Raw genomic sequence first — 16,454 nt, forward strand, 5'->3', positions numbered from 1 at the left:
CATCAGTTTCAGGGAATTTACACAGGCTGGATTTGTTACCTCATACATGCAGCCTCTCCTTGCGATCAAGGTCATCAACCTAATCCATTAGCTCAATTCCTGGGCCATAATTTACTGAATAGTTTTCGTAAATAATCAACAAACGGCCAACAAATATTTTTTTAACCAATGCAACGGTATGTTAATATCAATAATTCATAACCTCGCCATTCGTCAGCCTTGTGGAGTGGTGAAATTCTTCGGGACAAACATAGTGATGAAATCCGTGTGAGCAAAACTATCTCGTTTATTATTGATCTCCTGTATCAGAAAACTAACGGTGCAATTGAAAAGAATTATGTTCTCAGTAAATAACTGTAAGAGGAATTTGTATTTCACTACATTGGTCCAGGAAAAGAGTACCAGATTATAATATTAGAAGTTACATTTCACAATTCTATACAAGCCTACGGCACTAGGCTTCAGTACCAATGGATATTTAATCAACATATACAAAATAAATGGAATACACCCTGAGCTGCAAGGTCAAATTTCCTAAACGTTAGGAAAAAGAGGATGGCAGACTTTTTTGTACACTTTGAAGACACTTCTGCAGCTAAAATACCAATGCTTAACAGCAGAAGAATCGGAATGAACTTGTGTCAGCAAAGGAACCATGGCAAATTGGGCATCAACATAGTGGGCCTGTGCTCACAGTTATTGTGAGAATTACTTTACACTTTTAATCCTTCTGAGACTTCTTGGGTTTTGGCCAATGGTTTTGATGACAAGTGTCCCAAGCCTACAATGGTAGCAGGATCTACAAGACGACCAGATAAATTCTGCACCGGCCCTTTTTGGTATGTGAATATCGTGGAACTGAAAGTGACATCTTGAGGATCAAAGGCAGGATCCATGTAATGTGGCGAACCCAAGGGCAAGGCAAGTGATCCATCCTGGTGTGCTGGAGGAAACTTCTCACTCTTGCTCTTTGCATTTGCTCGTGTGATTCGACGAAGCCTCTGTGAAAGAAAATAGACTATGAAAAATTTACAAGGTCTGCATGAATTGCATTTAAATCTGAAATTTTTTATGGCAGCTGAAAGAACAAATTGACAAAAAAAAGTCCAACGTAAAGATGGATACGGATGTGCAACTAAAAGCAAGAACTGAAGTGCTACCAAATACTTGTAATCAGAAAGAAACACAATCTGAAAGCTATGGAAGGTGCAAAACAATAATAGAAGTTGAACCAGTATCAGCAAGTTCATTGAATGTCAAGAAAAGGAAACAAACAGAATGGCTAAAGATCTTGACAGAGCTGGGATAAGAACTGATCAACACCAAGGAAGAGTCGAGCACCTTCAGCCAAAGAATAGCCAAGGAAGGGCCCAAAAAAGAAGCCCTAATCTCTACCTCACTCCCACAGACATACAAACACAAACAGAACTGAAAAAGAAAAGAAAAGAAAAAAGAACAGTTGAGGAAGCAGCTTATCTGGCATACATCATGATTAGCTCGGCTCTCGGCATTGGCTTCTGGAGCAGGAATCCTCCTTGCAGATCGATCACGTGTACGTGTCTTTTTTACACCATGAACAATACCTTTTCCACCACCAGCTCTCAGTCTAAACAGACACAACTTTGATTTAGGTTCAAAAAGGACAAAGCATATATAGAACAGATGCACACTATGTGAAGACTTTGAAAGGCTTGAGCATGTCTAACTAAAATTGGGTTGGGGGTTAAAAATGTAATGCAGACATTACCAATAAAAAGGCAAATGAAACTAACAGGACATGGCTGAGTGAAGCAAAAGAGTTGGAAATATTAAGATCCCAATAGTTAAAGTGAACATAAGAGCAAAACAATTGAAAATATTCAGATCCCAACAGTTAAAATGAACATTATAGCAAACGCCACATCAATTAAGACTCCAAAGTTGAACTTGAACCAAATGTGCTATTCAGAATCTGTCTGAGATAACTTTACGCACTAAGAGATAAGATCTTTTGGTCCTTGCGACGTGGTAATTCTGTCAATACAGCAGCAGGAATCCTGAGTACTTCGTTAGTCAAAATAATCAAGAAAACACCAGTAGGTGCAGGCCAGCTTGGTTGGTAAAGTTTGTTGTAGTTGTTACCTCCGATGCATTGTCCTCCTTCATTCTTGGAGGGTGTGCTGTCACGTCTTGTCTGCACCTGATTAGTATGGGTAATGCCTGGTTAACGAAGTATCCCTAAAGACATCTTGTTAGTCGATGGTGTGCTCTCTAGCAGAAACAACCTTTGGTGCTTGGTCTCATTGTAGTTTGGACAAATGCGTTGGTGAGGAACAAGAGATAATTTAAGGGCAAGGAGTATGACTTTAAGGAGATTTTTGTGATTTCTAAATTTTTTGTTGATTTCTGGTCAAAAGTTTAAGATCGAATTGCCGCTCCACTCACTGGCAGTTGGTTTGAGTCGGATGGTATTATCAGTTTATCGCTGTCTTGTCACCCTTGGTATGTTATTTATCAACGTACTTGCAATTCTCCAAAAAATTTATGTATACAGGATTGAATTGGATGGTGTAGGATCATTGCTAGATTGCTTTACCATCCTACATTTGTCTCTCAACCAATTTTGTTCCGCTCTTTTTTTTATTGCCTTGGTTTCTCACTACTATTATCAATACCAATATGATAACAATAAATAGTAAAACATCAAAAAGTAAAAGTTTAGACTATATTGGGACCTTCTAGTTTCTTCATCTCGTAATTTAGCATCCAACTCCTTGCTTGGAGGATATTGTGGGAGGCTTGATGGTTCACATGCATAAGGTTTCGTTGTGAAGAACTGCATAGTGAAAACCAACAGTCAATGTTCTAACAAAATTAAACAGAGAGGCAATGTCAAGACAATCCCTCTGGAGGCATGCTGTATAAGAACATATAACAGTTTGGTTAGTGAGACCTCCTAGACCATCATCTCACAATGTAAAAACTGTTGAATGCCATAAAAAAATAGCTCATCTTTAGGAAAAAAATATAAGCTCCTAAGCTGCCGAAGATTTATCGGGAAAAAAGCGTAGCTAAGCTGAGGGTAAATGGTAAGGAAGCTCATTACATTCTAGCCAATGGATCGGAGGAAAACAACGGTCCAAGGCATGTTATGTAAGTCTGTAAGTACAAGAGGGATCCTTACCAAATTTGGTCAAGATACCAAGGAGCCAGAACTAATACAAGAGCAGACAGATGTAAACAGATTGTCATGCCTTACTCTAATGCACTAAAAGAGCTACACTGCTAGGGATATGATCTTGGACTCTGGTGACTTTTAGGGTTCAGCCTCCTTGTTCTGAAGAAGAACGCGATTTTTCACACGAGAATCACAAAGAAAAATTAGGGGTTTTAAACACTAGATTGCATTCAGTCACAAATAAAACACATATGAACACAATAAATTGTAAATTTTCAAAAATATACTTACAGAGTAAAGGGTAAAGCAGTGGTTAAATACTTAAATCACTAAATTGCAAGTACTAATAAGAGTATGTAGGGTTTTCGAAAATTTACAGCTATCCAACTGTTTCCTTGGTGAATGTGTCGTCCACTGTTAAAAAGGTAATGCATTTCCTTTTCTTCCAAAATGCACCATTCACGCAAAGTCCTTGAGAGCTAAGAAACTAGTTGTGTCCTTGGGAATGTGCCACTGTTAAAAAGCAATGCATTTTCTTCTCTTCCAAAATGCATCATTCACCCAAAACCCTTAAGAGCTAATAAACTAATTGTGCTAAAGAGATAGGCAGCCAAATAGCCAATTAAAGGAAAAAAAAAGCCTTACTCCAGGACACAAAGTACAACTTTTTTGGATGAAAATGATATATACTATTTAAATCATGTCATGTTGACAAATTACATGTGAAAAAAATGGTTGTATCATGTTGTATGCTAATATAGTTATGTTAAACCAACCATTTGATTTAGATCCGAGCTTGACAAATTTAGAACCTAATGAGGCCGATCCAAAGCCCAGCTAGAATATTTTAGTGTGAGTAAGGGATCACCAGGCATGTAATCAAAGAATGCAAATAGAAAACTGAAATAGAAAAATTTACCTTGCTCCTCAATGCATCTGTTGCAGTTTGACGTTCAGCTGGGTCAAATGCTAGGAGGGTTTCAACCAGTAGCAGTGATGATGGTGGGAAATCTCTGAATGTGTCTCTTATGCACCGTTTGTACGGTATTTTGGGCTTGAACATAGCGGCAAGTGGTAATTTTGACTTCTTCCAATATTCCTCAGATGGAGAGCCACAAAGTTTGAAAATCTTGTGCACTTGTTCTACCTATAAAGCAGAAAATCATCAGCAAAGTGAAGATAATGGCACTGCTGCACCATTTTCTTATTTATTTATTTTCTATGCTCTGATTTTCCAATTATTTGTGATTTCTTAACAAGCCGAAAAGTTTTATGGCGGACAACAAATTCTGTCTGGAATTTTCTGTTCCATGCTCCAGAAAGCAAGAACTCTTGATGCCTATACAATGAAAAGATCCAAAGAGTGCCATATTAGTCTTCATAATGTTACAATATCATCATGTTAGACATTAGTCTTCATAATGTTACAATGTACGTCCTTGCCAAAGCCGTTGTTTACTCAAAGACAATTCATAATAAGGCCATATTGGAAGAAAGTCTAAAGTTATGCAAGAACATGGTACTTTACAAAGGGCAATAAGAGACAATGGTATCCTACTGTTTCTATAGTAATTAGTTCTTGTTTTTTTTTCTTACTTTTCTAACAAGGATGAGGTTGATTTTCCTTAATAGTATTCTTCAAAGAACTATTGAAAAGGTATTAATTTGTAAAAGGAGTCTTCCTTGTAAGCGAGAGATCAAACATAACTAATTAACTACCATTTTGTTTAAGCAGGAAAAGAAAGTGGTTCCTGAAGTTAATGCTGACAGATAAGAACATGATACATCTTGGAGCCATATATAAGTGTAGATGTTATTACATACTTACATATTGTATCATATCACCACGTCTATGTGCAGGACAAGAATAACTTGAGAAACGAAAGATTCATTGAAAGAAATGGGATTTGGGAATCTGAAATGAAAAAATAAAGGGTGGGACATCGATATAGAACTCCAGTACAGAATTAACTGTAGTTACCTCTGTTCGTCCAGGCATAGCAGGCGTTCCATCCAATAACTCGGCGAGAATGCATCCCGCACTCCAGAGGTCCACACCAACACCATAATCAGTAGCCCCCAAAAGGAGCTCTGGAGCTCGATACCATAGGGTGACCACCCGACTCGTCATGGGATGCTTATGGTTAGGATCATAAAAAGTTGCCAATCCGAAATCAGCAATCTTTAGTATCCCCTCATTATCAACAAGGAGATTTGATCCCTTTATGTCACGGTGAAGTACACCGTGGTTGTGACAATGCTCAAGCCCAGCTAATAATTGTTGCATATAACGCTTGACCTGCCATATTCAAATGCAGATATGAACATCAATTAATACGATAGTTTCCACAAACATAGTCTTTCATTCTAGGCTAACCTGAGGTACCGTGAACTTGACATCGGGGCTCGCAGCTAAACCAGCCAAATCATGCTCCATATAGTCAAAAACAAGATACAAACTACACGACATCCTCGAAGTCACCAACCCCTCTAGCTTTACAACATTTGGATGATCCAATCTCCGCAAAATGAAAATTTCTCTAGCCATAAATTCCAAACTCTCATTGTCGTTAATATCAAACCGAACTTTCTTTAACGCAACAATTTTCCCACTCACTATATCTCTAGCTTTATACACATTGCTATAAGTTCCTTGCCCAATCTGAATAACATAAGTAAATTATGTTGGAATAAGGTGCAACTCCAATTTCTTCAAATACTGTTATATTATAAGAAGTGCAATGCAAAAGGAGTCCAGCTTGTACTACTACTAACCTTATTAATCTTTTGGAAAGTATCAGCACGTCGAGGTACCCAACCTTGAATTGCTTCACCAGCAACTGCACAAAGCCAAGGTGGCCATCCAGCTGCAAGTTGGTCATCATAAATATGCTTCAATGGACTACTCAATCTTGGGTTCCCCTTGGTTTTTCTCCACTCCCTTCGACGTCGACTTACTTCATACTTCCCCTCTTTCTTGTTCTCTACATTGTGTACTTCATTCACATCAACTTTGGTTTCAGAAGTAGAAGGTGTTTGTTTTGTGAATGCACAGCCCATTATAAGTGTTATTCATGTACGTGATAATGCAAAAAAGCTGAAAAACCTGTACAAGGAATTTGCAAGTAGAGTTTGAGGTTAGCTCTTTTTTTAACAGTTGTACTTTCTTGGCTTTGGAACATTTGTATTTTTTGTTGGAGAGTTGGAAAGGGATGAGAGAGTAGTGTTGTCCTCAAAATTCTGATTGTTGGCTACTCATCAGTCAACATCATGAGTCCTACTTTATTTGTTTCTAGCTGAGGTTTGTGTTTTTAGTTTTTTCCTTTGCGCCGCGTGTAGCACGTGATTTTGCCAGCTGCCCTCTTGACGAAAGATTGGTGGGACCTAGAGGTGAATGCCCCCTCCAAATTCCAAACTTGTTTTACAGGTACTGAATGTAACCGAATTGACTTATACTGGAAACGAAGTAATTCATCTAAGGGATGAAATACTCTATTTCTATAGTGTTGTTTTAGTATACCACCAAAAATATCACGAGCATATCCTCACCTATCACATTTACCGCCTTTCAGGCATGCCCTCAAGTAGACATTCACTGTCGTCAGAGTACGCCAGTTAGAAAGATTTACTACTCCCTATCAAACCGAACTGTCTCTTGGTACCTGCTACATTTTGTGAAGAGAGCCATCAAGTTTCATATCCATCAGATAAAACTGAGGATCAAGACACATTAAAGTTGTAATTAATAAATGAGCACTTCTTCAGTCCGCGAGATGTATGGTGCGCAGAGGATATAGACCTTTGGATCAGTACTTCTGTCAATACACACGCACCTCTTGGTATGAGTGGCCCAGATTTGACAGCACACTATACGACCTGCGCACCATAGATTTAGCCTTAATAAATATAAGTCAATAGTGTACTATGGTTCTGTTAAACCATATACATAGAGTTTTTATACATTTGTTTAAAGTTGAATACACGAGTAATTTGTACATTCAGTACAGAGAGGACTTTATTTAATTTATTTTGGACGATATGTACATACTACAGAGATCGGATGGCTGCACACCTGCACCAACAGAAATATACATCGTACAACATATGACGTGTCAATTCAATCAGCCCGTTGTATGCACATTTTGGCTTGTCCATGGGATGTAAGTGCCAGGAACTGATATCTGAACACGTAACACCTCGTGAAGGGCACCCCGCTGAAGCACGCCAAGAACCTCGTCCTCTTTGGCTAATACAATGTCTGCCAAAGAGACCTTCCGAGTGTGGCATTCATCACGCAAACGATAGCCATATAACCATCTACCAAGCTTCCACCACTTTATACAGACTTGACGGTCTGATATGTGGCAGCTCCTAAGGGCCTCCACAACATAATCGACCTGCCAACAACAAAATCAGACAGCCAAGTCTTCCGTTAACATAATTGAATATCTAGAAAAAGCAAATTTGAGGTTACTTATCTAGTAAGATTCCTTACCAATATATGGATCAATTTACACTAGTAACTAAAACAGTAATGACTTAATGCATACCAACACAGAAACATCTAATACATTTTTTTTCCGAAGTTAGCAAATTTGTATTCATATAAAAAGGTGTTACAAGAAGTTGGCTTAATTAGGAGCATGTTTCCTAATCAGCCTGTTTCAAATCTATAGCAAGTGACATCGGGAGATTCCCATTTGGAGATCCAATTGGGTTTGCTTATATATACCGCCACTTGATTCTCTGTTGTTAGGCTATGACTATGTCTTGCAGCTTGATCAGCAGCAAAGTTGACTTCACACCAAGCACTTGATACCATCACATAGCTAAGTCTAGACTTACATCTTTCCCACTTTGGCCGCACTTTCCATGGTAGTTTTGAGGTGCCAAAAGCCATGACTGCAGCTCTTGAATCTGACTCTATCCATAGTCTATCCCATCCATTACTAAGTGCAACTTCGACATTCTCTATAATTCCCATCACTTCTGCTACATAACTTGTGTTCACTTCTAAATTCCTACGTAGGACAGAAACATCTAATAAAGGCGCATGGCTTCACTTGACCTAATTCTGATTTAAGTGTTCGTCATAGAGAATTTATTATGACTTCAGTTTGCTTCCACTATAATTTCCAAAGAACAACACGGGATTGCATTGCATAAGCGGGAGCAAATTGTTGGAGTTATCCCTCACATGAGGAGAAAAGGGGTTCAGTTTGCGAGGAGAAGCTTGAGCGAATGAGCGCGCACGCGCTCCTATAAGTCTTGCTCAAGGCGCGCACGCGCCCATGCCTTGGACGACCTCCAGTGTTTTTAGCGCGCGCACTCGACTTTGGCCTTGCCCAAGGTGCACCCGCACCCATGTCTAAATTCAAAAGAATTCTATTTTTGTGGAACTGCGAGTTTGCAATATAGGTTGGGGTTTTTGCCAAAACCTAATACTCATAAGAGACACGAAAATACACAGCACACATAGAGGAAACCCAATCTTGAAAGCAATCAAGATTGAGAGAGAACTTTTACAGAGAAACAACCCTATAAAGAGAGATGAGTGATCTAGTAAGGTGAGAGACTGAAATGAGTGATTGTAATATTCTTTCCCACTCTATAAAAGGATTAGCTCTTGTAGAAGTAGGAACCATTGGCCGAACCACGATATATCTTTGTGTTGTGGTATGCTTTTACTGCTTTATATTATTATATGTTGTTAATAATTGTTTAGCGAGTTGGGCATGTTAGTTTGGTTGTAGGAAATATTCAGATTGTTGTCTAGAGTTGTTATTGATCCTAGTACAAGTTATCTGTGTAGTGGGGATCGATTAGCATCGGTGTTAAACCCCACTAAGTGGTATCACATATCAGAGCTAGGTTAGATTATCCTAGGGTGTTACCAAATCTTGGTTGGAAGGTGTTTGACAAAACTCCTGAGAGAATATTTGAGTTTAAATAACTTGTAGAGATGGACCATTTCGTGAACACTTGCATGACGAGTCTAAATAGAAAGAACTACACCATTTGGAAAGCCAAGATGGAAGACTTGGCACAACCCATTGAGAATGGAGGAGAAAGACCGGAAACGGTTGCTGCGGCTAAGTGGAGCAAGCTTGACAAAAAAACAATTGGGTACATTCAACAGTGGATTGACAACAGTGTCTTTCACCATGTATCTCAAGAGACTACATCTTTTGGCTTGTGGAAGAAACTCGAAAACCTCTATGAGAGAAAGTCAGGCGGAAACAAAGTGCTGCTCGTTAAGAAGTTTGCCAACACGAAGTACCAAGAAGGTTCTTCAATGTCTGAGCATCTTAACGAAGTACAGAATACCATCAATCAGATGCATTTGATGAAGATTAATTTGGGAGACGAAGTTGATGCTTTGTTTCTATTAGGCTCTCTACCCGAAAGTTGGGAGACGTTAGCAGTCTCTCTACACGGGAGCAGCCAATGATGGAATCGTTTCCATGGAGATGGCAGCTACCGCGTCTTTGTTAAATGAGGAGACTAGAAGGAGTTCAAAAAGTAGCTCCTCTCAATCAGAGATCCTTGTCACAGAGAAACGGGGGAGAGGTAGAAACAGAAAACCATCTCGTTCTAGAGGTGATGACAGAAGTAAATCTAGGGGTGAAGCTAGAACTCCTAAGACAAAGAGGCAATGTTACCATTGTGCCACCAAGGGCCACTTCAGGTATGAGTGCAGAACACTGAAGAGGGATAAGAAGAATAACTGTGTACATGAAGACATGGTGTAGAGGAACGAAAACACAGGCAGAGATACTACCACACTAGTCGGCGATCTGGAGTGGGGTCGTGTCGGTGTGGTGTGTCTTTGCCTTAGTACCTCGAGGCCGATACGAGTGGGTGATAGATACTGGGAGCATCCTATCACGCCATTAATCGCCGCAGGGGATTCTTCACTACTACGGTACCTGTGGTGAATATGGTGAAGTGAAGATGGGTAACAGTGGAGTCTCGAAGATTATAGGCATTGGTGATGTTCATGTAGAAACCAATGTCGGCTATACCTTGACACTCAAGGATGTAAAACATGTCCCTGACATTCGGCTAAGCCTAATTTCGGCTTGGAAGTTAGATGATGATGGCTTTGTAAACTCGTTTGGTAACGGGGTATGGAAACTAAGCAGAGGTTCCATTGTAGCATCTAGAGGGAAGAAAACTTGCTCTCTTTATAAAATACAGGCTAGTTTGTGTAAAGCAGAAGTGAATGCAGCAGAAGAAGAAGCTTCCTCCGAACTGTGGCACAAGAGACTGTGTTATATGGGCGAAAAAGGGATGGAAGTTCTTGCTAAGAAAAAGGCCTTGCCAGACATCAAAGGTACACATTTAAATACATGTACTAACTGTTTGGTAGGAAAGCAACACAGGGTGTCTTTCCAAAGATTCCTGTCTCACATAAATGACAGTGTCCTTGAACTAGTACACATAGACTTATGTGGTCCTATAAAAGTGAAGTCCCACAGGGGAGCTTTATACTTTGTGACCTTCATTGATGATGCATCAAGAAATGTATGGGCATATAGTCTGAAGACCAAGGATGACGTACTTGACATGTTTGAGAAATTCTATAGCATGGTGGAAAGAGAGACAATGAAGTTGTTGAAGTGTATTCACTCAGATAATAGGGGTGAGTACATTGGGCCGTTTGAATAGTATTGCCAGAGTCATGGGATTCGTCATGAGCAGACCGTTCCCAAGACACCGCAACAGAATGGAATAGCAGAGAGAATGAACCGTACCATTGTAGAGAGGATGAGATGCATGATGTCTCACTCTAAGCTACCTAGAACCTACTGGGTATAAGCAATGCGTACAGCCGTGCATGTGATCAACCTATCGCCGTCGAAGCCTCTGAATAGTGACTATCTAGAGAGAGTATGGTTAGACAGAGATGTTGATTATAGATACTTGAGGGTATTTGGGTGCAGGGCATTTCTGCATATTCCAAAGAATGAGAGATCCAAGCTTGATGACAAAGCCAAGCAGTGCATTTTTCTGGGTTATGGATATAAAAAGTTTGGTTACAAACTCTATGATCCGATTAACAAGAAGGTAATCCAAAGTCGAGATGTTGTGTTCTTGGAAGACCAAACCATAGCAGACTTTGTGGAGGGTGAGAAGCTACAGGCTTTCACCAATGATCTTGTTGATTCAGAAGCAGAAGTTCCTACTGTGGAACGTGCATAAGGCATTGAGAATGTAGAGAACCATGGGTTTGAAGCTCATGATAAGAATCCTATTGCTCATGATGGGATAGAACCTATTGGTATAGAAGATGCAGATGAAGTGCATGAACCACCACCTGAGCAAGCAGAAGTGCATCCTCCTGAGGCACTAGCAGATGGGGCAAGGAGGTCTAACAGAGAGAAACAAGCTTCAACCAGGTATCCACTACATACGTATGTTTTACTATCTGATGGTGGAGAACCTATGTACTATCAAGAGGGACTTGAAGGTACAGACAAAGAGAAGTGGTTGAAGGTCATGCATGACGAGATGGATTCTTTGCATAATAATCACACTTATGAGTTAGTTGAGAAACCGACAAGAAGAAAAGTTCTCAAGAATAAGTGGATTTACAAAGTCAAGCATGAGGAGAACAATCCACACCCAAGGCACAAAGCTCGCCTTGTTGTGAAGGGATTTGGTCAAAGGAAAGGTATTGACTTTGATGAGATTTTATCTCTTGTAGTGAAGATGACTTCTATCCAGGTGGTATTGGGAATGAACGCAAATATGAACCTAGAGGTTGAGCAGCTAGATGTTAAAACAACTTTTCTTCATGGAGACCTTGAAGAAGATGCCTACATGGACCAGCCAGAGGGGTTTGAGGTCAAAGGCAAGGAACACCTAATATGCAAGCTGATAAAGAGCTTGTATAGGTTGAAGCAAGCGCCGAGACAGTGGTACATAAAGTTTGATTCCTTTATAGCGAAGCAAAGATACAAGAAGTCTGCTTCCGATCATTGTGTGTTTGTCCAAAAATTTCCAGACGGAGATTTCATAGTGCTCTTGTTATATGTGGATGATATGTTGATAGTTGGCCCAAACATCAACAAGATATCCAAGCTGAAGAAAGACTTGAGTAAGTCCTTTGAGATGAAGGATTTTGGTCAAGCAAAGCAGATAGTTGGAATGTGGATCACTCGTGACAGAAAGAGTGGGAAGTTGTGGCTTTCTCAAGATAGCTATATTGAGAAGGTGTTGAAGAGATTCAACTTGGATCAAGCGAAGCCCGTCAGTTGTCCGCTTGGTGGCCAGTTCCGCATGACCAAAGAGATGTGTCCAAAGGGTGAGCATGAGCAGATTTAGATGGAAAAGATTCCTTATGCATCCGCAGTGGGCAGCTTGATGTATGCAATGGTGTGTACAAGACCGGATATTGCTTTCGCTATTGGTATTGTACGCGGATTTCTGTCAAATCTGGGTAAGGAACATTAGAAAGGTGTTAAGTGGATATTGAGATATCTCAAGGGAACTTCCAAATCATGTTTGTGTTTTGGTGGAAGTAAGCCCTTACTTTAAGGCTACACTGATGCAGACATGGCAGGTGATGTTGACTCAATGAAGTCCACCTCCAGTTATCTGGTTACTTTTGCAAGGGGAGTAGTTTCTTGGTAATCTAAGTTGCAAAAGTGTGTTGCCCTCTCCACTACAGAAGCCGAGTATATTGCAGCCACTGAGTGTTGTAAGGAGATGTTATGAATGAAGAGATTCTTCGACAAACTAGGGTTAAAGCAGAAACAGTTTGTAGTTCTATGTGACAGTCAGAGCGCCATCCATTTGAGCAAGACAAGCACGTGCGTTATCATTGGATTAGAGAAGTACTCGAAGACAAGCATTTGTGTATCGAGAAGATATATACCGACAAGAACGAGTCGAATATGATGACTAAAGTCTTACCGAAAGGTAAGTTTGATGTTTGTTGTTCTACCGCCGGAATAGTAGCAGACTCCTCCTGTTGATTTGGAAATTGCATGGAGGTATCCCTCCTCACTATTCAGGAAGGGGGGATTGTTGGAGTTATCCCTCACATGAGGAGAAAAGGGGTTCAGTTTGTATGGAGAAGCTTGAGCGTGCACGCGCTCCTATAAGTCTTGCTCAAGGCGTGCATGCGCCCATGCCTTGGACGACCTCCAGTGTTTTTAGCACGTGCGCTCGAATTTGGCCTTGCCCAAGGCGCGCCCGCGCCCATGTCTAAATTCCGAAGAATTCTATTTTTGTGGAACCACGAGTTTTCAATATAGGTTTTTTGGCAAAACCTAACACTCAGAAGAGACACGAAAATACACAGCACACAGAGAGGAAACCTAATCTTGAAAGCAATCAAGATTGAGAGAGAACCTTTACAGAGAAACAACCATGTAAAGAGAGAGGAGTGATCTAGTAAGGTGAGAGACTGAAATGAGTGATTGTAATATTTCTTCTCACTCTATAAAAAGATTAGCTCTTGTGGACACCATTGGCTGAACCACGGTATATCTTTGTGTTGTGGTATGCTTTTACTGTTTTACATTAGTATCTGTTGTTAATAGTTGTTTAGCGAGTTGGGCATGTTAGTTTGGTTGTAGGAAATATTTAGATTGTTGTCTGGAGTTGTTATTGATCCTAGTACAAGTTATTTGTGTAGTGAGGATCGATTGGTATCGGTGTTAAACCCCAACACAAACAGCCATACAAACAAAAACTTTCAGAAGAAACCTACCATTAAATCTCTACACTATATGATAGCCGGGTTTTCCGGAACTAACTCTCACCATCGAACAGGCAAATTTTAATCTCTCTATTTATCTAATTGAGAAGTACCTCCCTCACTGAAATTATAACTAGCTCCCCTTTTATTAATAATTTAGAAACCACCCCTTTTTCAATTAGCCCCCCACTGTTTTTATTCCACACAATCAGAATCCATTGAAACCATGCTACCTATCGATCTTGAAAGACCGGTTTGAAGATTGAACAACTGATGTGTAGCTCAGTTTGCATACTTGTGGATAACATTATAAGAAAATCAGAGGAGTTAGTGTTTACCGGTACTCCAAGCGAAAACACCAAGTAGTGTAAGCCAACCAAGTTAAGCAATGCATTCTGCTTTGCTGCAAACAGAAACAATACGATATCCTTGAATCCTAGCTCCATCGCATGCAGATCTGCAATTGCTTTCTGATAATCTCCAACCTCTACTGATTCAGATTTAGAGCACTGATTTATAACCTTGATTATAGAGGTAGCCCTGTCGTCCATCTCATTATGCCTTTTTATGTAGAAACTCCTCCATCCCTGTACCATACAAAACATATGCAATTTAATATTCACATTTTTCCATAGCCTAAATCATCAAATATTTGAGGATCACCAGATATTGTGGATACCAAGGATAAACACCGAGACTTTAAAAAAAAATAGAGAAAAGAAAAAGAAAGTGGAAACTTGACACCCTTAGTACCAAATGCATCCCATAGAATTTGAATTGCTAAATAATTATTTAGCTTTTAAAATTTTCAATTTATAACATAATTGTTGAAAGAAGATCTTACATCTACAAGAATATGCAAAAACTGTGATGTATTGCAGAGGGGAAGCATGTGTAAGTGTAAGTTGTAAGACATCCTACCTTATTAAAGCATGTACACATCGTTTAGACCAACAATATCAGAGAATTATCTAGCTTGAGCCTTGAGGTCTATCTAAAGGCTTGTGAAATTATGGTTATTTGAGAGAGATGCCCACTTTCAACATTTCTATTTCAAAATATTGAGACACTATCGTGGAAGTGTGCTTTGGAATGTTTCCTTCAGTCCTTGGTAGATGGTAGACCACATTTTCACTTACTATCCCTAACACATAACAAATGAAAACGAGTACAAGCGCGAGAGATCTTTAAAATTCAAGTAAAATAACAGTGCAATTCAACTTTCATAAGCCAACAAATAAATTTAAGCTATCTGAAATTGAAAGAGGAAATTATGGTACCTCAATAGAAGAGTATTGAGAATGATGACTATTTCCAGTCAAGGACTGTGAAGGCCATCTCTCTCTATACAGAAAAATCCATAAGCTATCAGAAGCGCATACATCACGCCAAAATCGAGAGCAACAGCTCAAAGAACACACTTCTTCAATCTTTACATTACATACATGAACAAAAAAGAACACCATAATAAACAAAAATTACATGATAAAAAAAGAAAACAAAAATCTACCAAACTAAGAATACAAATACAAAAGTAAAGGGTAAGAAGAAAAACCTCAAGGAGATAAACTATGTTCAGGACAATATCATAAGGAAGAGAGCTCTGGTTCCACTCCATTTTTTGCTCTTCTTTTCTTCTTCACTTTTCTTTTTCTACGTAAAAAAATGACAAGTCAACAACTGTGTGACGTGTCATTTTGTGGTGTTTACTTGCGCCAGCGGCAAGGTTCATAGGGTGTTAAATTTGGGTTCAGCACCTAATTCAGGTATACGGGCTTCAAGCTCACATGAGCAAAAAAGTTAATACGTGGAACGGGCCACGTCAAGCCAAATTTCAGGTCATTTGTTGGTTACTAATATATATGTAGTCTGTGCACACCGCACTGTTTCAAATTAGACACAAAAAAACTCCATAAAAACCCAGCCTATAAAGTTTTGACCAAATCAATAATGATCTAATACTTTTTCAAATTAACATTTTAAACTGTACATATTTTGTAAGATTTTAAATTTGCCATGTCATAATTTATAAAAAACATTTATAGCCACCGGATGAAGCCCTGCAGCCCACACTAAATATTTTTATTAGATAGAAAATAATTTATAAGTATGGACGTTAAAAACACTCTTAGCTAAATTTAACAAAAAAAACGTAATAAAAGACCATTTTTTATTTTATTGTCAAGCATATTGGTGGGGCTTGAGTCCGACCTTTAATATCATCACCCAGAAATTTTACAGACTTTGCTAGTTGGCACTGCATGAATGAACATTTAACATGCTAAAGAGTTTGTAATTACAAATTGAATATGATCGAGTAGGTATCATAGTGCAAAGAATGAGTCCCAAAAAAGCCTGTTCCTTTCCTCTTCACTTGGTACCGCTTCACTTACGTTTACCTCAAATTCCATAGGCTTTTTTGTTTCAGTTAGCATGACATCCCACACATGATCTGGCAATTTCATCTCCATCCGTGTTGTACAACTTTCAGCATCATCATGATGATTGTAACTATGATTATCTTCATAAGTATGTTCATCATCTTCTTCACTATAATCCTGATCGTCGGTACAAGTGCACTCATCG

At 39.3% G+C, this 16,454-nt stretch overlaps 2 protein-coding genes across 2 annotated transcripts; both read right to left on the reverse strand.

Annotated features, from left to right (window-relative positions):
* Positions 1 to 340: 340 nt before the first annotated feature.
* LOC147517487 (putative serine/threonine-protein kinase At1g54610) lies at positions 341 to 6,910 on the reverse strand. Its single transcript, XM_086589650.1, has 8 exons — positions 6,707 to 6,910; positions 5,933 to 6,263; positions 5,535 to 5,819; positions 5,139 to 5,456; positions 4,077 to 4,304; positions 2,715 to 2,815; positions 1,486 to 1,606; positions 341 to 1,001 (listed from the first exon to the last, which is right to left on the reverse strand). Exons 2-8 carry the CDS (start codon positions 6,215 to 6,217, stop codon positions 714 to 716), a joined length of 1,626 nt encoding a protein of 541 aa, XP_086445776.1. The 5' UTR covers positions 6,218 to 6,263; positions 6,707 to 6,910; the 3' UTR covers positions 341 to 713.
* Positions 6,911 to 7,047: 137 nt separating this feature from the next.
* LOC147517488 (F-box-like protein) lies at positions 7,048 to 15,686 on the reverse strand. Its single transcript, XM_086589651.1, has 4 exons — positions 15,424 to 15,686; positions 15,149 to 15,298; positions 14,207 to 14,455; positions 7,048 to 7,554 (listed from the first exon to the last, which is right to left on the reverse strand). Exons 1-4 carry the CDS (start codon positions 15,484 to 15,486, stop codon positions 7,279 to 7,281), a joined length of 738 nt encoding a protein of 245 aa, XP_086445777.1. The 5' UTR covers positions 15,487 to 15,686; the 3' UTR covers positions 7,048 to 7,278.
* Between the last annotated feature and the right edge of the window lie 768 nt (positions 15,687 to 16,454).

The sequence above is a fragment of the Coptis chinensis genome, chromosome 2, assembly GCF_015680905.1.
Source record: "Coptis chinensis isolate HL-2020 chromosome 2, ASM1568090v1, whole genome shotgun sequence".
Lineage (NCBI taxonomy): Eukaryota > Viridiplantae > Streptophyta > Magnoliopsida > Ranunculales > Ranunculaceae > Coptis > Coptis chinensis.